The sequence below is a fragment of the Pan troglodytes genome, chromosome 10 (assembly GCF_028858775.2).
Source record: "Pan troglodytes isolate AG18354 chromosome 10, NHGRI_mPanTro3-v2.0_pri, whole genome shotgun sequence".
Taxonomy (NCBI): domain Eukaryota; kingdom Metazoa; phylum Chordata; class Mammalia; order Primates; family Hominidae; genus Pan; species Pan troglodytes.
In genome coordinates, this window is record NC_072408.2 from 73,869,023 (window position 1) to 73,893,014 (window position 23,992).

The 23,992-nt window shown below is 37.3% G+C and overlaps 1 protein-coding gene across 2 annotated transcripts; it reads left to right on the top strand.

The window, feature by feature from the left end:
• Window positions 1-548: 548 nt before the first annotated feature.
• LDHB (lactate dehydrogenase B) lies at window positions 549-23,112 on the top strand. 2 transcript variants are annotated; one of them, NM_001098561.1, is given in 8 exon segments: window positions 581-667; window positions 3,751-3,885; window positions 11,506-11,623; window positions 14,411-14,584; window positions 16,393-16,566; window positions 19,985-20,102; window positions 21,261-21,384; window positions 22,748-23,112. In NM_001098561.1, coding segments are annotated over 7 exon segments (1,005 nt in total). In that variant the 5' UTR covers window positions 581-667; window positions 3,751-3,756; the 3' UTR covers window positions 22,916-23,112.
• Window positions 23,113-23,992: the final 880 nt, after the last annotated feature.

The window sequence follows — 23,992 nt, forward strand, 5'->3', positions numbered from 1 at the left end:
TGAGGCGGGCGGATCACGAGGTCAGGAGATCGAGACCATCCTGGCTAACACGGTGAAAACCCATCTCTACTAAAAATACAAAAAATTAGCCGGGCGAGGTGGCGGGCGCCTATAGTCCCAGCTACTCGGGAGGCTGAGGCAGGAGAATGTCGTGAGCCCGGGAGGCGGAGCTTGCAGTGAGCCGAGATCGCGCCACTGCACTCCAGCCTGGGCGACAGAGCGAGACTCCGTCTCAAAAAAAAAAAAAAAAAAAAAAGAAATTTATTTCAATTTGTACTAAATCTAATAGAACAAGAGCGTTAAAGTCCAGAAGAGTCGGGGATGGGCAAGTTTTATAAATAACTTGGCCTCCGCATTGAAGAGCCTGCGAGATGTGAGACCAGCTGAGAGCGGAAGCGTCTGGAAGGAGACCTCCTCATCTGGAGGGTGGGGGAGGGAGTGTGCACACTTGAGCCCTTGTCCTTGAAGGGGATTGAGCGAGCCGAGGGGAGGGGTAGGCGGTACTCGGATTTCCAATCACAATGGAGAAACCTAAGAGGCTGCGGTGGTTGTGGGGCCCCGCCCCCTCCTCCCTCCTTGCAGAGCCGGCGCCCGAGGAGACGCACGCCGCTGACATTGTCTTCTCCGCACGACTGTTACAGAGGTCTCCAGAGCCTTCTCTCTCCTGGTAGGTTTCGGCTCAGGACCCTAAATCCTGGCCCACAGACAAGCCTGATGGGACGTGCGGGGTAGTACTTGTGTGGGGAGACGCGGGAAGGAGGAAGAAGCACATCTGTCCTCCGCGGCCTTTAGCTCTGAGCATCCGGCCTCGGGCCCTGACTCTGCCGCTCAGTTTGGGGCGCAGGGCGGGCCGTGCCCTGGCGGAGGAGCAGAAGGCAGAGGGTAGCAGCTGCGGCTCAGGGGAGAGACTTGTTGCATTTGCAGCTAAAACCAGGCCCTATTTGTCCTTGGTGGGCTCATGGCGGCCACATCACCCCCACGGCCTGCTGGCGGGAGTCGGGACACGTGCCCGAGTAGCTGGGGGAGGGGGACGGAACGAGGTGGCCTATGAAGGCTGGACGATCTTTACCTCGAATATTTGAACATATTGCCACGGTAATAGAGAAATGCCCTTGCACTCGCTGGGATGAGGAGAAAGGCACCTAGATGACCAGCACCTTTGGCGCTGCACTTATTTTTACCCGGCTCTGACGGTCTTTCCAGGAGCTATGCGCCAGTTCTTTTCTGCAGGGCCTCTTTTCTGGATGCTTAGGGGCTTCGTTTACTTTACCAGCCTTGGGTGCTCCGAGTAAGGAAGTCCTAGACTTGTCCCCACAGACCTTACTCGGGGACATATCTAGCTTCTGCATGCCCTCGTGATCTGCTGTTCTTTGCTGCCGGTGCCCTGAGGAAAAGATGGTTTGTGCGCACCGCGAGCAGTACAAGCTGCAGTAAGGTCCTGGGGAATGGGGGGAGGGGAGGAATTCAAAAGCAAAACCTGAATTTTTAAAAGATTACGGTGAGAAAGATTCTGCAAAGAAGATCTTTGTTACTGAAATTAAGGCACTCGTTTATTTCTAATGATTTATATCCACAGCAGTGAGGAGACATAAGGGACCAAGACTCAGAGATTTTTACCGTTTGTCGTTCTTGTTCCTTACAGCCTGCACTCTGATGTTGGCACAGGCCTGTATATCATGCAGACCATTTTCTTCTCATTTCTTAAAACTCCTTTTAAGGAAAAATTGAAGAAAAGCACTTTCTCCAGAAATATCTGAAAGAAAATCTGGTTCGAGCCTTTAAATTGTACTTCCTGAAGTTTTCTAAATTAAAAGGTCTATCAGAACAACGAATCTGTATTTATATAGCCACTGTTTCTGCATTTTCATTTTCCACTGCTTCCTGGGCCCCCTGTATACCAAAATGGTCGTAAACAGACCATCTAACAACAATAAACTTAAGTGCAGAACAACTATTCATGTGTGTCGTCCTTCAAAAAGAGATGCAGCATTCTTTCTTCTGAGCCTGTTTAAAATGCAGGCCATGTCTGAATTTATTTCATTTTAAGGTCATCTATTTGTGGAGGCACTTGCACAACATTGCATCTTCTCTCTTTAACGTCCACTAGGAAACTGTAAATGTGATCTGTAAAGGCGAAAGAATCTCCTTTTAATTTATCCTTATAGATGGGAGGAAATATTTTTTGGAAAAAAAGCTATAAGATAAAATAGTTGTTACACAGTTGTCTCCAAATTCAGATACTTTATTCCAACTTAGAGTCCTGCTAACTCTTACTTTACGTAGACAGTTAATAGACTAGGCTTATTGCTTAGTCCATTGCAGATTAGAATTAAAAACTAGACTGGGAAGCTCTGGTACAGTTTGAGACAGGTATGGTGGCCTCAGATGCGACATAAAAAGTAAAAAACAAGTGAAAATCATGGACATTACAATGGGCTACTACAATTATAAGTAATAATTATGAAGAAAAGGCTTATTTGCCATCTGTATTCTCTGTTCAAGAAGACAGGGTGGTATACATTTAGTGTACTATAAATTGCCATGGAATTGATGTTTATATCGATAAGTTTTGCTCTTTTTTTCAGTTATCTAGAAAACACATCTGGTTATCTGATGGCACAAGTACATTTGGTGTTACTGTACAGGTCATTCATTTTCCAACAAGTTTCGGTTTTGTTTTTTTTTTTTTTTTTTACATTTTAGGGGTCTTTAGTTTGGATGGTTAGACAGAAACTGTTTCAGAGACTGATAGTCTCCTAATGTGATCCCCTGAAAGGACAATGTATTAAGTGTCTATCTACTTTCCAAGAAGCTTCTTAGGTGCCCTAAAAGGAATTCAGGTTGATATTTTTGCAGACTTTGAATAAAAATTATTCATTGCCATTATATTGTCACTATGTATTAAGTATGCATTCTATGTCCAGTATACTGTAACACATTTTATGTGAGACAGAGTAGAAGAATCAGTCCCTATCTTCCAAGAATGATAATAACCATTAGTAGTAGAAATTATGTTCATAATTGGCCATTTATTCTTTTTATCCAAGCTTAAATATGAGTCAATACTAGACCCAAACTTAGTTTACATAGTTACATATACATTCTTAATAGGGGAAACAAACAAATTAGCTAATTTAAACAAATGTTCACAGGTTTTTAGCCAGAAATATTAACAACCTACTAAATACTCACATGGAATCATAGGCTGAAGGAAGAAATCCAATTCTAATGGGCTTCATGAAAGTTTTTACCTTAATGAATTCTTCCATTAAATGGGTCTCATGGTTCTTTTTTTTCTTTTTTTCCTTTTGAGATGGAATCGCTCTGTTGCCAGGCTGGGGTGCAGTGGTGAGATCTAAGCTCACTGCAACCTCCACTTCCTGGGTTCAAGTGATTCTCCTTCCTTAGCCTCCTGAGTAGTTAGGACTACAGGCTTGCACCATCATGCCCAGCTAATTTTCTTTTTTTTAGTAGAGACGGGGTTTCACGATGTTGGCCAGGATGGTCTCAATCTCTTGCCCTCGTGATCCACCCGCCTCTGCCTCCCAAAGTGTTGGGATTACAGGCATGAGCCACCACGCCCAGCCGGGTCTCATGGTTCTTTAAAATATATTCTGCTTTCTAGAATATCATTAGGCTCATTTTAAGTTGTACTTGAGTTCAAAATTGCAACAGTAACATTTTAAGGATGATTTCTATTTGGATTTCATATGCAGATATATGTGTAATGTTTTGATTCTTTCCTTGCAGTGCAAAATGGCAACTCTTAAGGAAAAACTCATTGCACCAGTTGCGGAAGAAGAGGCAACAGTTCCAAACAATAAGATCACTGTAGTGGGTGTTGGACAAGTTGGTATGGCGTGTGCTATCAGCATTCTGGGAAAGGTACATTTCAAGAACACCATAGATGATAGGGAAGTTCAGCATGTGTACACAGTTTCTTTGGGCACCTTGGAATTCTATTATATCTTTAAAAGATTTCTTTTTTTCCTGAGCAATTTGAAGTTGTAGATGTAATCCCACTTCACTTTCAAATATTTAAGCATGTATCTCCTAAAAGAATTATATTCTCCCTATGTGACCATAAATAGTTACTACACTTAGAGCATTTAACACTGAGCAATACTATCATCTAGTGTACACTATTAACATTTAAAATTCTCCATGTTGTCAAAATCATGCCGTTTATAGCTATTTTCACCTCAGTCCAAGATCATGTGTCTCATATACTTATGTCTCTTCATTCTTTAAGCTGGAACTGTTACTCAACCTTTCTTTGTTTCTTGTGTCATTGACATTTTTCTAGCATCCAGGTGAGTTCTGCAGAATGTCCCTCAATTTGTCTGTCTGATGTTTTCTTGTAATTCAGCTCGGGTTGAATTTTTTGGGTGGGATTGGAACTAGGTGATGTCATGTCCTTCTTTGTGCAGACCATCAGGAGACACATGATGTTCAACTTGTCTCATTACTGCTGAACTTAATCCCCTGGTTCAAGTGGTCACAGCAAGCCTTCTCCACTGCGAAGATCCCTTTCCCTCCTTTAATTAATAAGTAATCTGTGCCGTGCATGGCTTTGTGAGGTTGTGGGAATATTCTGTTATGCCCCTGAAACTTTTACCTAATGGTTTTATTTTGAAATGATTTCAGATTTACAGAAAATTTTTAAGTATGGCAAGAAAATAAAACTTTCATAAATACTTCACCTACATTTACCAATTCTTAACATGTTGTTATTTATACTCTCTCACCATATATACATATATACATACATATATGTGTGTATATATATGTGTATGTTCATAGGTAGATTTATAGATACAGAGATCTATAGAAATACATAGATGTCCATGACATATTTGTCTATATCTATCTAGATGGCTGGAACCATTTGAGAATAAATTGCAGATATTATGCCCTTTACTTACACGTCCTTTAGAGCAGCAGTCCCCAACCTTTCTGGCACTAGGGAACCATTTTTGTGGGAAACAATTTTTCCACAGATGTGGTGTGAGTGGATAGTTTCGGGATGAAATTGTTCCAGTTCAGATTATCAGGCATTAGCTAGATTCTCTAGATTCAGTACTGGCTCGTGACCTGGGTGTTGGGGACCCCTGTTTTAGAGTACATTTCCTAAGAATAGGACATATTCTGAGATCATCAGTGCAATTATCAACATCAGGAGATTTAACACTAATACCATTCTATTATCACCTTCCACTTCAATTTTTCTTACATACCTCCATAGGCTTTTTGCCTTACCTCATATGTATCCTTTGTAGTTCAAACCACAGTTAAGCTTTCTTTAGTTCTCGAAGACTTTTGAGGAAAGAAGCCCTTTTGTTATTTATGTCACTGAATGGATTCCTTATTTCTTCTGATGGCTGCCTTAAATGTAGGAACAACAACAAAAATGCTGCCTTGCCTTCAGGAGAACACACTGTCCCTTTGTATCATATGTAAAGGCTGCCTGAATAACCCCTAACCAAGCCATGTCTTTTTTCAAAATTTAAATTCTAAAGCAGCAAACTGAGTCTTTACTGAGAAACAGTTATCAAAAAAATAAACTAAAAAACGTAGTGCACACCCGTGAACATTTTATCCTTTTGCATTTGCTTCTAGCTAGTTTCAATTGACTAGGTAACTGTCATTTAGGATAGCAGCTCCCTATCCTTTTGCATTTCCTTCTAGCTAGTTTCAATTGACTAGGTCACTGTCATTTAGGATAGCAGCTCCCTATCCTTTTGCATTTCTTTCTAGCTAGTTTCAATTGACTAGGTAACTATCATTTAGGATAGCAGCTCCCTATCCTTTTGCATTTCCTTCTAGCTAGTTTCAATAGACTAGGTAACTACCATTTAAGATGGCAGCTCCCTAGATTACAGGGAATTGAAGTAACCACAATTTCACGCTCACTGTTCATGCCAATAAAAACAAAAAGTATTCCAGCTTACATCGTTTTGAAAAAGACATTGAGTATGTGCCATGTTCAAAGATAAAATACTTTATTTTAAACAACCTTAGGAGATAGGAACTGTTCATATACTTGCTGTTGGATGAGATGGCTGATGCTTAAAGAGCCTGTCCACAGTCTCACATGTGGCAGTGGTGGAGCTGTATTTTGAACCCAGGGCTCTGAACTCTTCACCGTAGTGACTTTTCAATTTTCTTTTTATTCAATGCTACTATTTAAGCATTTAGAAAAAAATAAATGTATTAATTAAATACTAGCTAGAGATTTTTCTTATCTTCTGTTAATCTCAAAATTTGAGCCTTTCAGGAAACTATATCTGAGCTATCATGATTCTATAAGAAGTACCTCTATGATGTTGTAATCATAAATTTTAAATCTTCTTCAGTAGGTAGTTTAATTGAGACTGTGCCTGGAGTTATATAACACTTTGGCTCAACTCAAGGGCTTGAGAGAATAGCCCCTGCTGCTACCACAGTTGGAATCTTCAGATTCAGAGACTATGATTTCTGTTTTTCAATCTAGCATTCTTTTCCCTTTATCTTTTGCAAAATGGAGTACATTTTCTTAGAAATTATGTGGAGACTATCTAATGAATATTTTTGAAAAAATAAATACAGGAAAGAATGACTGACTTGTTGAAAGATGATTTTACCAATTAAGAATGTCTAAATATTATTTTAACGGTTAAAGATAAAAGTGGTTCCAAATTGTGTTAATACATGGTAAAGATTAGAAATCCCACTAGCTTAATAGAGAAAGGAATATAACTGCATGTTGGTGTTTGTATATTACTTCATTTATTCCTTTCTGTAACTTGTCAGAGGACATTGTCATCTATATCACATGGCTGAAATCGACAAAAACCAAACAGCTAAGATCACACAGATAGTAAGTGCCAGATCTGGCCTTTTTGAGCTCATAGATGGTGTACTTTGCCCCCAGAAGTTAAATAAAAGTATAGCATCGGAGAGGTTGAGGAGGGACATGCATTAGCCAGATTCGCAAAGCCCACTAAGGCTCCCTCGTACAGTGTCCCACCATATGAAGACTTGATTATTTTTGGCTTCTACTTTTGCCCACTCTCTGCAGCCCATTGCTTATATAATAACCATAGAGAGCTTTTGTAAAACTAGTGGCTCTGCTACTTAAAACTCTCCAGTCATTTTACAGTGCACATATGCTACACACATACATAAAATCCCATGAGGCCTCACAAATCCCTCCCTGCCTGTTTCTCAGAGCAGAGCAATGGAGCACACAACTGCAGGGGCACCATACACACCAAGGCAGCAGACCTGCCAGTGCAACATGATGGTACCATCTCTGACTTCATCTCTTCTATTTGCTTTCTGCCTCCCAAATGCCAATCTCATTTTTGCTTAAACTCTTTTGCTTGCATTTCCCTTCACCTGGAATGTTCTTCTCTAGGCCACAGGGTTGACCCCTTCTTATCATTCAGATCTTACTGCAAATGCATGCCTTTGCAGGCAGGCCTTCCCTGCCTTCCGATATAAAATAAACTTCCTTCCCAGTAGCTTCAACATCTCCTTGTCTTATGCCCTTCAGAGCACTTCTGCCTTCAGAGATTAGCCTGATTTGTTGTTTGTTTAATTCCTATTTCCTTCCTGATATGTTCCATGGCAGCCAGAGACTTTATCGTAACTGTATACCTGAGTAGGAGGATAATGCCAGGCACTTATATGATAAATAAATGAATACTCCTGCTATTACTTGTAAGCTGCACTCATGTTTTGTCAAACTTTGGTCATGGCTTCTGATTTTTTTACATCTTCTACTACCAGACTTTACTTTTATCCCATTATCCATCTCAGACTCTGCATTTTAACTACCAAGAGGAGGATCTGAATGTCAAACTCATCATGTTGTAAGGGTCATGAAGAGCTTTGAGGCAAGATTATCATAAATCCTTAGCTTCTAAGTCTGTCTTTGGTTTGAGTGTTTATCTTTGCTTCAGTCAACTGTAGCCATGTTCTTGTGGACAAACACAGTATATAACAAAGCTCTTAGGAGGAGCAAGGTAGGTACAACGACAAATTGCAAAGTAGTTTTTGCAGTGCAAGACTGGGCTTAAAAGTAAAACATAATGAAAATTTGGTATTTGTACAAGCCACCTTTGGTATTTCAGCCAGAAACATGCTCAAATAGTATTTAATAATAATGTAGAAGTAGCATTTCAGAGGGGAAGGAACACAAACTATTGAATAAATGGCACTTATCCATTTAGTTAATTATTTGAGAAAGGTTATACCTTTCCCTCCCGCAAAATTTTATGCATACTAAACACTTGGAGATATATATATATATATATATATATGTGTGTATGTGTGTGTGTGTGTGTGTGTGTTTGTGTGTGTGTGTGTGTGTATATATATATATATATATATATATATTTTTTTTTTTTTTTTCTCTTGAGAGAGAGAGTCTTACTGTCACCCAGGCTGGAGCACAGTGGCAGAATCTCTGCTCACTGCAACCTCTGCCTCTCGGATTCAAGTGATTCTCCTGCCTCAGCCTCCTGAGTAGCTGGGATTACAGGTGCATGCCACCATGCCTGGCTAATTTTTGTATTTTTAGTAGAGACAGGGTTTCACTATGTTGGCCAGGCTGGTCTCAAACTCCTGACCTCAGGTGATCTGCCTGCCTCAGCCCCCCAAAATGCTGGGATTACAGGTGTGAGCCACCACGCCTGGCCAACACTTGGATATAAAAATGAAACCATCAAATATTAAGGCACTGGTGGTAGTAATTTATTACTTAGGAGGAGGAAGAGGCAGAATATATGGCTGTGTCTGGTCCACACAGGACTTTAGATTAAAAGCCTTTTTTTTAAGTCTGTCACAGGAGTAGAGTAAAAATAAATAGGTTTTTAAAAGCCATTTTAGTGATACATTAAGCAAGCTTTCAACAGTGGTATTCTTGGTATCTAAGTGACCCTGATCCATAATAAGAATACTGCTTTTGCAGTTAATCTAAACCTTGCTGTTTCAAACATTTTAAACATACTTACAGCTTAAGTGAAATATATATATGGTAAATTCATTGTATAAAATATGTGAATACAGAGGGAGATTTATTTAAGCCAAACAATAGCACCAGTACTTAGTCACACATCACGCCTCTCCATTTGGGGGATATTCAGTGCTGCGGATGCAGCTAAATTCAGTGTTACAATTATTATTATTTAAGTGTTGGATCTCTTCCTTCCTTTTCAGCCGAATATGCACTTCTCAGGCAATTCTCTACACCCACTGAACCAGAGACAGGATCTGACATCCTGTGACATCCTTTTCTACTTAAGCACTAAATTGTTTTGCCCTGTGGATTTCAGCAGCACACATGTGATGTTACTAAAATAAGAGTGATATTCCCAGTGCTCAGTACCTTAATAGAACCATTATAGCTATTGTTAAGTTATGTTGCATTAATTTAGGACTTAAAAAATACAAATGAGAATTTTGTGTGTTCTTATCAGAGATTGCAAAGAACAAAAGCAGCCTTAAAGGTGTCAAAACGTGTTTAAGGAAAAATGGATAAAAATTAATGCCAGTATTTGATACACATGGAAATGAGGAAATGTTTTGTACGTGATCCCCAACTCACAGAATGATCGTTTCAAAAATCTGCAAGTCATTTGGTTGCTCAGAGCTAAGGACACATTCAGTCATCGGGAAGCTTCAGTCTTAGAGAAACCCTCACAAGCAAGCCCACTGTAACTCACTTCATGAGACCAGGCAGCCACTTAGATTTTAGCAACAGAGGACAGTGTTTATTCATTGTATTCCAGGGAGGAGACTTGCTTTATCTAACAAGCTGAGTAGGTCAACTTTTCTTATTGACTGTCTCCCAGCTCTTTGCTGCATCTCCCTCTGGTGGCCCCTGCTGCCTGGGCTACTCCACCTTATTTCACCTTATTCTTCAAAGTGCTTCCTGAACTCCAGTTACTTACCTGGCCCGCCCCCGCCCCCCCCCCCCCATTAATACCCTTCACCTGTGTAGCTGATCACACTACTATTCTTAGAAGAGGTTGACCCTTGAACAACATGGGCTGGTTCACTTACAGGCAGATTTTTTTTTTTCAACCAAAAGTATATTGAAAATACAGTATTCAGGGGATGCGAAACCCACATATATGGAGAGTCTTTTGCATCCGGTGAATACTGTCATTTCTGTATACTTGATTATGCCCAGATTTTGGTACACTCAGAGGTCCTAGAACCAATCCCTTGAGTATCGTATATTGAGGAATGACTGTATTGGCATTTTTAACTGGGCCCCAGTATTGATGTATTCTACTTAGCTGATATTTTTGCTAACAGCCATAAAAACAGTAAGAGCAAGGACTCTGGTGATGTTTCAATAGGAGGGATAACCACTTTATAAACAGTTTATAAATTATGACTTCCATAAGATAATGGAATTTCATAGCTGAAAGGTTGCTTAGATGCATGTAGACCAACCACCTTTTTTTTTCCTTTCTTTCACTTTTATGTAGATATTGAGAACATTTAAAAAATTATGATTCCAGGCCCAGCACTGCCTATTCCAGGCCAGGCTCATGCGTGTAATCCCAGCATTTTGGGAGGCCGGGGCGGGTGGATCACCTGAGGTCAGGATTTCGATACCAGCCTTGGCAACATGGCAAAACCCCATCTCTACTAAAAATACAAAAATTAGCTGGGTATGGTGGCATGTACCTGTAATCCCAGCTACTCAGGAGGCTGAGGCTGGAAAATCACTTGAACCCGGGAGGTGGAGATTGCAGTGGGCGGAGGCTGCAGTGAGCCGAGATTGCACCACTACACTCCAGCCTCGGCAATGGAGCGAGACTCCGTCTCAAAAAAAATATGACTCCAGATCAAGATTAAATAGTATATTCATTACTTTAGATTGTATTTTGAATGGGGGACAGAGAATGACAATTGGAATAGAAAACAAAAGAAATCTGAGACTGGGCAAGTCTCAGGCACAGATTTGGAGTGATCACATGAAAAAACCTCCCAATCCTAGATTCCTCTGTCCATAAAACGCATCTTCCTTTCCCCACCAAGACATTTGAGTGAATCAGAGCCACCCTGAAGATTCCAAGCTTCAACCTGGGTTTCAAATCCTACTCTAAAGTAAACTCACACTCCTGGTGATTTAAGCCAAATCTACCATCTCAGAAAGCCTCCAAATTGGGGTGACCTCAAGGATGGACACATTGCCCAAGGTTGTTTCTGGGCCTGAGTGTATTTTTGTTTTCACCATTCCCTCCCCATTAATATAGACTTGTTTCACTAAGCCTACTCTTGAACTAAGCTGGTTTCCTAATGAATCTTTAAGAGTCTACATGTTCTTAAAGTATAGTTTGTATCATGTGAACTGAATCCTCATTGAGTAACTCCATGGTAAAATTCTCAAGATGTTTAGATCTTTGGTGCTTAGCCATGTTAAAGATCTTTCTTTGGGTTAGATTGTGAGCTGAGGCATCCTAGAGTGGCTTAGGGTTCTAATGCCTGTTTTTGCATTTACAGTCTCTGGCTGATGAACTTGCCCTTGTGGATGTTTTGGAAGATAAGCTTAAAGGAGAAATGATGGATCTGCAGCATGGGAGCTTATTTCTTCAGACACCTAAAATTGTGGCAGATAAAGGTAATTTCACTTAATGCCCAAAGTGATCTAATATTTTTTTCATGGCCCCAAAACACATTTGGAATGCATCTTACAGCATAATAGATTTATTTGTAAGTAGGAAAGGTTGAAGTTTGGGAACAGTTATTTCAATAACTGTTAATAAGATATTTATAATGTAGTTTAGCAAATTCAGATTATTGCAAAATTGTTATATAATTATAAAATGTTTCCCTCTTTTTCCTCATTTTATAAAAAGCTCTTATTTCTCTACTGTATTCTACTTTTTATTTCTCAAATATTTTATATTCGCTTATTAATGGACAGCTACCTAAAATGAGTTTGCTAGCCGTAAGTGATCACTGATATGTCACTAACAGGAAATAACAAATTGGATTTATTGCATTGTTTGGCTTATTTTACCACGTTTCTTCTATAGGCCAATTTTCTTTCATCCATTTCTAGAAACTCACTTGCTACTGCTAAAATGTACACATAGAAAATTGACATTTTCCCATTGGAAGTGTATGTAGAAAATGGTTATGTATTCCACACTCCACACTGCCACACTAGTTATCTTTATCCTAAAACAGATGCTTTCCCTAAAATGAAAGTTTGAATGCGTTCTTTTCTTTAAAGATTTCTTATCTTTTTATAAACCTTTGTCTGTATTCTAAAACCTCTAGCAGGGCCTGCACAGCTCTCAATTTGGATATAACCTGCATTTCCTCATGGCTCATCATTCTCCTCTCCTCCCTCAGTCTCTGTTATAAAATTAGTCTTCCCATCCTGGTGAATCTGGTGTTGGCAGTTTCTTTTCATCTGGGTCCAGTTTATCCTTAAGGTTAAACTCAAGTATCACTTATATTAACCCTCTCCCACATACCTTCTACACATTTGATATGTAACATTTTGGGCTATTGTATTATAATGCCTTGTTTATATGTATCTGAGAACTAGCATGTTTTAGACCCCAAAAGTATTGGTACAATGAAGGGGTGGCCTGCCCCTCCACACTTGTGGGCATTTCTCGTCGGGTGGAACGAGAGACTTGAGGAAAGAGACACGGAGACAAAGTATAGAGAAAGAAAAGTGGGCCGAGGGAACCAGCACTCAGCATACGGAGGACCCACGCCGGCACCAGTCTCTTGAGTTCCCTTAGTATTTATTGATCATTATCGGGCGTATCTCGGAGAAGGGGATGTGGCTGGACAATAGGGTAATAGTGGAGAGAAGGTCAGCAGGAAAACATGTGAACAAATGTCTCTGCATCATAAACAAGGTAAAGAAAAAAGTGCTGTGCTTTTGATGTGCATATACATAAACATCTCAATGCCTTAAAGAGCAGTATTGCTGCCAGCATGTCCCACCTCCAGCCCTAAGGCGGTGTTCTCCTATCTCAGTAGATGGAATATACAGTCGGGTTTTACACTGAGACATTCCATTGCCCAGGGACGAGCAGGAGACAGATGCCTTCCTCTTATCTCAACTGCAAAGAGGCCTTCCTCTTTTACTAATCCTCCTCAGCACAGACCCTTTACCGGTGTCAGGCTGGGGGACAGTCAGGTCTTTCCCTTCCCACAGTCAGGTCTTTCCCTTCCCACGAGGCCATATTTCAGACTATCACGTGGGGAGAAACCTTGGACAATACCTGGCTTTCCTAGGCAGAGGTCCCTGCGGCCTTCCGTAGTGTACTGTGTCTCTGGGTACTTGAGATTAGGGAGTGGTGATGACTCTTAACAAGCATGTGCCTTCAAGCATTTGTTTAACAAAGCACATCCTGCACAGCCCTTAATCCATTTAACCCTGAGTTGACACAGCACAGGTTTCAGGGAGCACAGGGGTGGGGGTAGGGTTACAGATTAACAGCATCTCAAGGCAGAAGAATTTTTCTTAGTACAGAACAAAATGGAGTCTCTTAATGTCTACTTCTTTCTACACAGACACAGTAACAGTCTGATCTCTCTTTCTTTTCCCCACAGTACAAAGTAATTTCAGTGCCTTGAAGAAACTAAATAATAGCTATTATTTATAAATTTGTAACATTCTGGGTACTGTGTGAAACATTTTGCACATATTATTTCATCTGACTTCATCTTTGCAACAACCTTATGAAATGTAGGGACTATAATTACTGCCATTTTATGGGAGAGGAACCTTACAAAGTATTACCAATCATCAAAAGCCGCACTGTAACCCAGTTTAATTATGTGAATCATCCATAGCTGTTGAGTCAAATGATCACATCAAATCGCAATATCCGTATATTTCGAAAAAGGACATACTTCCTTAAGAAAAAAATCAAATCTCCAGGGAAACTTGCAGCGCTAAAAAGCAAATAAGCTTCCTAAAAATGTTGAATATTAGAAATCCAAGTTTTAGTTTCCAGACAAAACCAAACACTTCACTGCCTTCCTTCCCTTCCTAAATTTTAACTTTTTAAGATAAAAGTAACTTAAAATTGGTTTTTTGTTTTTGTTTTTGTTTTTTTTGATGTCTACCTATTGAAGTCACTGTTTACACTTCATTTTATTCCTGACAATTCATTGAATTCATAGCCAAAAACATACTTTCGGGTCATCTTTATTTTCTGAGGCAGTTTGATGTTTGGATTATTGCAGTGTAGCTCAAGGGAGAGAAAAGAAGCCACAGGAACATTGAACTTCAAGCCCTTACAATACAGAAAACTTAATTCACGTATATGTTCTAGAAGCTTATGTATGGTTAGGCTTTTAGAGCATGTCATATAGGTTATGTTATAATGAAGAGTTGCATTTAAAGTACCTGTTTTTGCTTTTCTTTTTAAAGATTATTCTGTGACCGCCAATTCTAAGATTGTAGTGGTAACTGCAGGAGTCCGTCAGCAAGAAGGGGAGAGTCGGCTCAATCTGGTGCAGAGAAATGTTAATGTCTTCAAATTCATTATTCCTCAGATCGTCAAGTACAGTCCTGATTGCATCATAATTGTGGTTTCCAACCCAGGTATTATTGTATACTTTAAGTCTCTGTTCTGTTAAGTTCAGTGTTTTGTTGTTTTTGTTGTTATTATTTTGGACTAAAATCAGTCCCAGTATTCATTTACAGAAGCAGTTTACATGTCTTCTTTCATTGGCCCTAAATAGTGGTGTTTGCAAAACAAATGCCTCTGTCCCAGGCCAGATGTTCAAAAAATGTGACAACAGTTTTAGCTAAAGCAATTTCATGTTTTTGCTTCATCTGGCTTGGTTATAGATTCTGAAGGCTTCTAAAACTTTTTTATAAAGATTATCCTGGGATGGAGAATGAAGCATTCGAACATAGTTTCAATTTGTAAGAAACATTTTGACATATTTGACCTTTTATTTTCCGGAAAATCCCATTATACAGAATTGAAACAGATCAACTTTGAAAAGAAGCATATAAGAAAGCCATTAAACAATTCTGTTTTAAAGATAGAAATAGACTGAATTGATGGGCAAATATATGCTAACACCAAGTGCTCTGACTTAAAAATTGCTTTCCTTGCTAACTTGACATCTACAGGATGAACATTAAACCTTCTGACTAGAAAGAATGCACTTTTTTAGCCTTAACAGCTAAAATATGCTCTATTTGATATACTGCTTTTATCTATAGTTTGCCACCAAAATTACTGCATGTTGGTGAGCATAGCAGGTACATTGAGAAAATAGTAAAGAAACTGGACTGATTATCTCTCACACTTCACATAGAGAAACATTGTGAATAAGAGCTAGGGGAATCCCCACAGTATCTTGGGTATTGAGAGTTGAGAGCCAGCAAGGACAGGTTATTTCCATATTTTTACTTTCTGCAAACCAAGATTGGAGTTTATTAAATGGTTCAGTCTTACATATAAAACTTCTCATAAATATATATGTGCCAGGTAGATGTAGACTAGGAATGACAAGTAGCTAGCACATAGTAAGTTACTGCATCCTGTGCCTCAGGCAGGCATCACTAAATGATTATGCAACTTTCTACATATAGCTTCACAGCTGGATTTTCCAGGGAGTCACTTCCACTGAATCAAAGTTGGCAAGGAAAAGTTATCCAGTCCCAAATGTCCTTGAATTATCTTAGCCATTGTCTACAGATTAGTGTGGGGGTGGAGGCTGCAGGATTAACTTTCAGCTCTTCACCTTCCTTGTGTGCACATTTTTTACTTTTTACAGCTTAGCCTGCGAGTGCTGTGATCCTATCTGGATCAGCAAAAGTTTTATCTCTGTGGTTTTAAGGCTATGCCACGCTGGAGCAAAGGTTCTGACATGGATGTTCTTTTATGAAATAGAAATTTTTAATACTACGTATTATCACAGTTGTTTACTGAAGAATACCTCATGCCCAGAAAAATTTGTAGTAGCAAGATTTGGTAGTTTAGTAATCAAAGGCTTCTTGGTTTATGATGACAATCATTGTAATTATGGAATGTTACAACTGGGGGAAACTTAACTGACAACCTGGTTCAACCTGTTTTGTTTTTTTCAACTTTAAGTTAATTAATCTGCAAGGTTCTTATATATTCTTGTTTCACATAATAATGCAAATGTAAAAGCACAGTATTGCATTTTTCATGTCTTGTAATCTTCATATAAGGCTTAAAAGTTTGTTTTTGTCACTGTCATTCCTGGTATCTCTAACAATGAAAAGTTAAAGTATTTACTTTAATCTTTCTGGCCACATCTCATTTGGGGAGTGGGGAAGTGGGAAAAGGGAAGCCAGGGCACCCCAAGCTGCCTAACAGTTGAAGTTGGTTTTGGTTTACTTACATATATTATTTCCAAAATTTTTAGTGGACATTCTTACGTATGTTACCTGGAAACTAAGTGGATTACCCAAACACCGCGTGATTGGAAGTGGATGTAATCTGGATTCTGCTAGATTTCGCTACCTTATGGCTGAAAAACTTGGCATTCATCCCAGCAGCTGCCATGGATGGATTTTGGGGGAACATGGCGACTCAAGTGGTAAAGAAAAAAAAAGAAAAAATTACTTGTGATGTTGGTTTTGCCATTTCGAATTTTTCATTTTATTTTAAATTTTATTTTTATAGACTTTGATGTACTTAAGAACAGTTGCAAAAATAGTAGTTACTTTTCTATTCTATTCCATTTTGCTTTATCATTTAACTCTCTCATCTCTATCTACCTATCATCTATCTTTACCTTGATCAATTAAGCATAAATCAATTCCCTCACCTTTTTCTCCTTAAGTTCTTTACTGTGTATTTCCTCAAAACAAAGATTTTCTTTTTCATAACCACAGTACACTTCCCAAAATCAGGAAATGTAACCCTGAAACAATATTATCTAATCCAGAGTCCATTATTCACAAGTTATCAACTGTCTCAATAGTGTCCTCTAAAGCTTTTTTCCTAATTCAGAATCCATTCTAGGCTCACACATTACATCTACTATATATCCTTAGCCTCCTTCATTCTGGAACAGTTTCTCAGTCTATCTCTGTTTCTCATGATCTTGACATTTTTGAAAAGTGAGGTGAGTTATTTTGTGGAATGCCCATCATTTTAGACTTGTCTGATTGTTTCTTTATCATTAGGTTGAGCTATGAACTTTTGGTGCAAATACCGCAGAAAATGACCCTATAGTTTTCTCATGGCATCACATCCAAAGGCATGTAATGTCAGTGTGGCCAACAATTGGTGACACTAACTGTGATAACTCAGTTAAGGTTGTATTTTGCCAGGTTACTCTGTGTGAAGTTACTGCTTTTCCTTTGTAATTTATGAGTAATTTGTGGGAAGATGTTTTGATGCTGACTAGGAAAATGTCTGACTCCTCATCAATTTTTCTCTGCTAAATTTAGCATCTATTAATGATTTGTGGTTGAATAAATTACCATGATAGTTGTCAAACATGATCTACTAATTCCATCATTTATTCTGTATTAGTTGCATTCCACTGTAAGACAGAAATTTTTCATCTTCCCTCTTTATTTATTTGTTGATATCAATGTGGCCTCGGATTTTTATCTCATGCCCAAAATATTGTGTCATTATCATTTGTAATGCTCAAGTTGTCCCAGGCTTTTCAAACTGACTCTTATGCCTTTTTTTTAAACATGTCCCATCATTTTTGAGCACTGTCTTGCACAATAAGTTGCACCAGCCTCATTTTGAACTTTCCCCTTCCCAGCACTAGAATCAGCTGTTTCCCTAATGAGCCCTGTTTCCTTTTAGTGAGGAATGGTAGTTAGAAACCAGGATCAGGGCATAGGTGTGCTTGTGCTACTGGTATATCTTTGCTTCTAGGCCCTTTGAGTAGACAGAGCTATTACATCCATTGTATTTGCTGAAAGAGGAATGAGTTAGGTAACAAAAGCTTATAAATAACTTGTGTCTACTCTTCTATAGTGTAAAATAAACCTTACCTCAAATGAAATCTTATTTTTAATAAACAATTATAACTATCAATTATTTAAGTAGTAAGAGACTGTATGATAAAACTAAATATTTTCTTTAGGAACTTAAATTGAAGTAAAGAATTGTACATAAATTAGTAATTCAAAAAGAGCAACATTAAAATCACATTACACTTTTTTTTAGTGCTTCGTGTTGAGACAATTAAAAACTATATTATAAATGTTTTATTTTAAATTAATATTTTTCTCATTTAAATTAATTATACTTTGAACAATTTTATGTAAAACTTTTTGAACAATTTTGATTCTGTTTCATAGATCTAAATCTATTTATTAAACCACAATATATTGAATAAGCTCATGGCAAAAAAAAATAATAAAATAAACCAATATTGAAACTAATAATTTAAAATATTTTATTAATAATAATGATGATAAATAATATTTTTATTTTACTAAATTCATTTCTGCCACCTGTGTAAAGGACTATTTTCTCCCAATAAGCTCAGAGTATAAATCTTCCTTTGAATTCAGTGGGAGTTTGAAATGCAATTTTAGTAAAGGGTTTATCTTGGTGCTATAAGAATTTGTTCTTGAAGTTGTAGCATAATTTATTTGTGATTTTTTTATATAAGAATGCTGACTTTTTTCTGACACATATCACTTTATTCAAGAATTGTTTACCTCCAGGGACTCGTCTGAATTTTTGTCTGGTTAATTGTAATGGTCCTATGTGTCTCTCTTGATCAGATTAATTTGAGCATGGAAAGTTTTTAGCAAGTCAACTCCACAACTTTAAGCTCGGCTCTCCCTTCTTAACAAGATAATGTGACTAGCAAGTTCTTAACTTCTCTGAACCTGTTTCCTCATCTATAAAATAAAGATAATTATGCCACCTATGTACTATATAAAAAGTACTTAGTACAATGTCAGGTGTACAGTAAAAGTTCAGTAAATGCTAGGTGTAGTTATACATTGCTAGGTGATAGAAGTGATATTACATGTCCTCTAGTTCAGGACTTTAATTTTAGTGAGAAAAAAAAATAAGGCAAAGTAGGTGAAGTAGCTATTGAAGAACTTTTAGTTAGTTAATGCCATAGCTACAACTAGAATTATGTCTTCTGATTCCCGTCCAATGTTCTATTCTATTATGGCTGTTATTTTTCCCAGAACATCTTTTAAAAAATTTTCATGTTGATCTATATTGTGTACGTAAAATGAAAGAGAATTAAACCATGCTCACTAGACATGATTATGCAGATTTCATAATTTTCATCAAAATTGTAAAAATATCCAATTACCCTAACTTGCCAGAAGTTGTGGACTAATAGGGGATCTTATTTGGCTTTAAGTAGCTTTTTCTTCATATCTGTTTCAGTCATAGTAGATTCTACCCCACACTTTTGCTCCTATTTCCAGAGTCTACAATGTTCTCCTCCAAAGGTCTCCAAGGAACATATAACTTAGGTTTTAAGGCCCAATTCAAAGGCCTGTTTTGTGTAGTTCTTTCTGATACTCTTCTCCTTTAAATTAAGTAGACCCTTATTTATAATGTTTACCCCACTTTCATAATTATGCTTTATTTGGGTCTTATTCTAGGATTTTTTTTCTTTACTGTAGAATAAAGGAGCATATATTAGAAAAATATGGAGGAGAAAAGTTAAACATTCCTCAAACCAAAAGTTTAGCATAGTCCCCAACTAGAATCCCTGTGATTTCACACACTAGAGAGAAGCATTTTATTTTCTCTATAACTATGACACAGCAATTCTGCTTTGCACTAAAATTCTTGAAAGTTAAAAGGTCAGACATGTTGCTATTTGAAGGCAAATGTCAGCCTTTTGGGGGAACTATACTGGAATCTACTGGAGAGTCACTTATTGGAGCAGTTCCAGTTGGTATTCAGTAATTTGCATCATAGGTTAAATTGCACTAAAAGAAGAAAATATTTTTAAAAATAATGTAAGAAATAACTGCAATGTCTTTTTTTTTCTTTTTAAACAGTGGCTGTGTGGAGTGGTGTGAATGTGGCAGGTGTTTCTCTCCAGGAATTGAATCCAGAAATGGGAACTGACAATGATAGTGAAAATTGGAAGGAAGTGCATAAGATGGTGGTTGAAAGGTGAGTGAAAGGGAGCTTGATTTTAGATGATTAATTTCAACTCTACTTAAATAAAATTATAAACATTTTCCATGGCTGTCTGCTCAGATAAACTCTTAATGTAGTAATTATGCAGCTGTTATCTTTTGAAACTGATAAGACTTTTACACTGGTCAAACTTGCTATGCCAGTCTCCCTAGGGAAAGTAAATATTTTCTCTAGAGAAACTCTATTGTAGAGGTAACAGGAGCAAAATGTGGAATTAACAAGTGAGAAGAGTCTTCAAATTGCCACCTCTCAACAAATAAGGTTGATTTATTTAGAAAAGTAAACTTAGAAACTGTTGGTTTCATAATTGCCCAAAATAAATAAACTTGCTTGCTGATTGCTAACAGTGTTTAAGTTTTAATAATAAGACTAACTGATGTCTCAAATATAGAATCATTTTGTTCAATTTTAGTAATTTTTTTTTCAGGAATTTGACCTATATGTGGAGAAAAGGAACCTTAAAAAAGTTGAAAGAGTCTTTATAATTTCAATTAACATATACCTTTATTTTACAAGTGAGAAAACTGTGGCTCACCCAGATAGTGTAACTGGTCCAAGGTCTTCTAATGATTGGGTGTCAATTGCATTAAATCCTAATTTTCTGATACTCAGCTAGAGTTATTCCTGCTGCTTCTCAAGTACCAGGGCCTTTATGGGTTTTAAGAGCTACAATTTGTGCTGAAAAAACTGCCAGGCAAGATACTGTTATCCCTTTTATTAGTTAGTTGATTATGTTAGGTGACAATGGCAAGTGGGACCTCACAATTGAGATATATTTTGTTCTTTCACTTTTATTGTTTCCTGATTTTATGTGTTTGGAAATATGTTTACAAATTTGTTACAATGATTGGAAAATGTATATTGTTGCCACAGTGACTTTATAAATCTTAACTTATACAATAAACTAAAGTTATCAAGCATTTATATAGTGTTTACTGTGTAGTGCTTACAGTTTTAAGCATTTTACATATATATTAATTCATTTAACACTCAAAAAGGGAACACTAAGGCAATAAAGGGTAAATAATTTGCCCAAGATTATAGTTAGAGACAGAGCAGTAGTCAAAGTCAGGTCTGGTTTCAATAATGATTGAGTCTTATTTCAGTGATGTCTTTTATAATTTTTTTAAGTGCCTATGAAGTCATCAAGCTAAAAGGATATACCAACTGGGCTATTGGATTAAGTGTGGCTGATCTTATTGAATCCATGTTGAAAAATCTATCCAGGATTCATCCCGTGTCAACAATGGTAAAGGTAAGACAAACTACCACAAAATATAATATGATTTCTAGCATTGTATTCTACAAAAAGATTCATTTAAAGAGGCTCAGACCAGATAAAATCATAGTTCAAGGTTATTTCTGTCTCTCAAAGTTTTATGTAAACTATTCTGATTTTCCAACGGAAGTCTTGGACAACAAGGGCAGAAAACTTAGAGAATCTAAGACATTCAATAGATTGTTGTCATTCTTTATATAATTTTGCAAATTAAATATTAACTCTGAATCTTAGCACATTCTTAAAGTATTGATCATTTGAATAAGTGTAATAGAGTTTCATTTAAAGTTGGTGTACTAAACTCTAGATTGCCTTTCATATAGCACTTGATACCTTAGCAAATACAGTTTAATTCAAAAGCTATGGAGCGAATGCACAAAACAGGTAGAAATTAATGATTTTTTAAACAAAACTAAAATTATATTAAAATATTTTGTAAGACAACTGACTCATTTTCCACAAGTCAGTGTAAATCAAGTGTGTCAATAATTGGGTAATTACTGAGTCTTTGGGTACATACATAGGAATTTGTTTATTCTATCTACTTTTGTGTATGTATAAAATTTTTGAAATTAAAAGTTTAAAAACTGACATTAAGGTATGTTTAATATAATTAGTTATATAGTTAAATTGACCCTGTGAATAAATTACCCACACGAACTGGTAAAGTGTTTTGGAAATTGTATTTTTTTTTTTTTTTAGCAATTCTTGGGTATTCCAAGCATCTTGCCTTTTAATGGTCTCTAACTATTACCCAGGACCTCATAAGTTGGCTGCCACCTGAAATTTCTTCCTAACTAAAAGTCTTTAAGCAACTTAAAATTTCATAGAAAGTAATCCATTAAGAACCACAATTAAAAGCAATTTAATTTGAAGACTCATATATCAAAATTTATTAAAGTGTATTTAAATAGAAGAGCAGTGTTCAATAAAATACGTATATAATAAAATTAAATAAGTACTTGTTACTTACAAATATCTAATTTTCTCATAGTGTATGTTTGCATATTGTATGTATAAAACCTAATTCAAAACATAAGTATAGGGGAAATGTGGACCTGTAAGTGATGAAAATTAGATTAGGGAATGAGTTCATGCCTACCAAGTTTCCTACAATTCTTTCTGTTGAAACATCGGACTTTTGATTATTCTCTTTTTTTCCCCCCTTTAGAGATTAGTTCTTGCTCTATCACCCAGGCTGGAGAGTAGTACCGCTGTCATAGCTCACTGAAGCTTCAAACTCCTGGGCTCAAACAATCCTCCCACCTCAGCCTCCTGTCTTTGATCATTTTTACTTACAGTTTCATGTCTTAATCTCGATGCTTTGTTGTTCTGGCAGGGGATGTATGGCATTGAGAATGAAGTCTTCCTGAGCCTTCCATGTATCCTCAATGCCCGGGGATTAACCAGCGTTATCAACCAGAAGCTAAAGGATGATGAGGTTGCTCAGCTCAAGAAAAGTGCAGATACCCTGTGGGACATCCAGAAGGACCTAAAAGACCTGTGACTAGTGAGCTCTAGGCTGTAGAAATTTAAAAACTACAATGTGATTAACTCAAGCCTTTAGTTTTCATCCATGTACATGGATCACAGTTTGCTTTGATCTTCAATATGTGAATTTGGGCTCACAGAATCAAAGCCTATGCTTGGTTTAATGCTTGCAATCTGAGCTCTTGAACAAATAAAATTAACTATTGTAGTGTGCTTCTGTTTCTGGGATTCCTTCCTTAATGATTCCTGAAAGATTTCAGTCAATCTGCCAAGTCATTCTTACCACACATCATAAATGTCCCTAAATTCCAACATCATCTACACTCCTCCCTCTGGATGAGACAAAAATTCTTTTTTGCAACTGGTGCCACGGTTTGTTGTTGTTGTCCTGAGAATATGATTGTCTTTTTAAGGTTATAACTGAAGAAGTTGTAACAGATGTCAATGTATATGACATTTACAAGGAAGCCCATTTTAAAAGGGAGAACCCCTAAAATGGAAACTTTGTTAGAATTCTATTTAATAATGAAGGAAAATGAAAGTTTGGTCTGGATTATTCAAATTCAGGCTACTTGGAGATAGCATAACATGTGAATTTACAGGGAAACTTAGGTAGACTTCCTTTAACAAAGAGTTCCAAATTTACATGTCATATGTAGGGGTCAATTTAGGTAGTGTCATGAGTTTTGGTGTCATATATACCTGGACTTGAGTGCTGGCCTTATCATTGATTAACTGTGATCTTAGTCAAGTTAACTACTTAATCACTCCTAATTCTCATTTTCCTCACCTATAAAACAGTGATGATAACAATACCTCTTCAATATGGGTTGTTTAAATGAGAAAATTATGTAAAACTCTTAGCACATAGCTTGGTCATCATGGTAGCTAACATTTAAGTAGTGCTTACTGTTCCAAGTGCTTCATAGATGTTAACTTATCTAAATCATCCCAACTATCCTATAAGGTAGTGTTTCTTAACCTCAACACTATTGACCTTTTGGGTTGAATGTTTCTATGTAGTAGGGGCTGAACTGCGCATTGTAGGCTGTTTAGCAGCATCCCTGATCTACCCAACCAATGCTAGTCACAC

Bases quoted from the DNA above. Each gene is read 5' to 3' on its own strand.
- LDHB (XM_009425605.4), top strand. From the start codon at position 3,757: ATGGCAACTCTTAAGGAAAAACTCATTGCACCAGTTGCGGAAGAAGAG. The intron at 14,585-16,392 runs GTATTATTGTAT...CAAAATTTTTAG, and splicing joins AATTGTGGTTTCCAACCCAG to TGGACATTCTTACGTATGTT. The intron at 20,103-21,260 runs GTGAGTGAAAGG...AATTTTTTTAAG, and splicing joins CATAAGATGGTGGTTGAAAG to TGCCTATGAAGTCATCAAGC.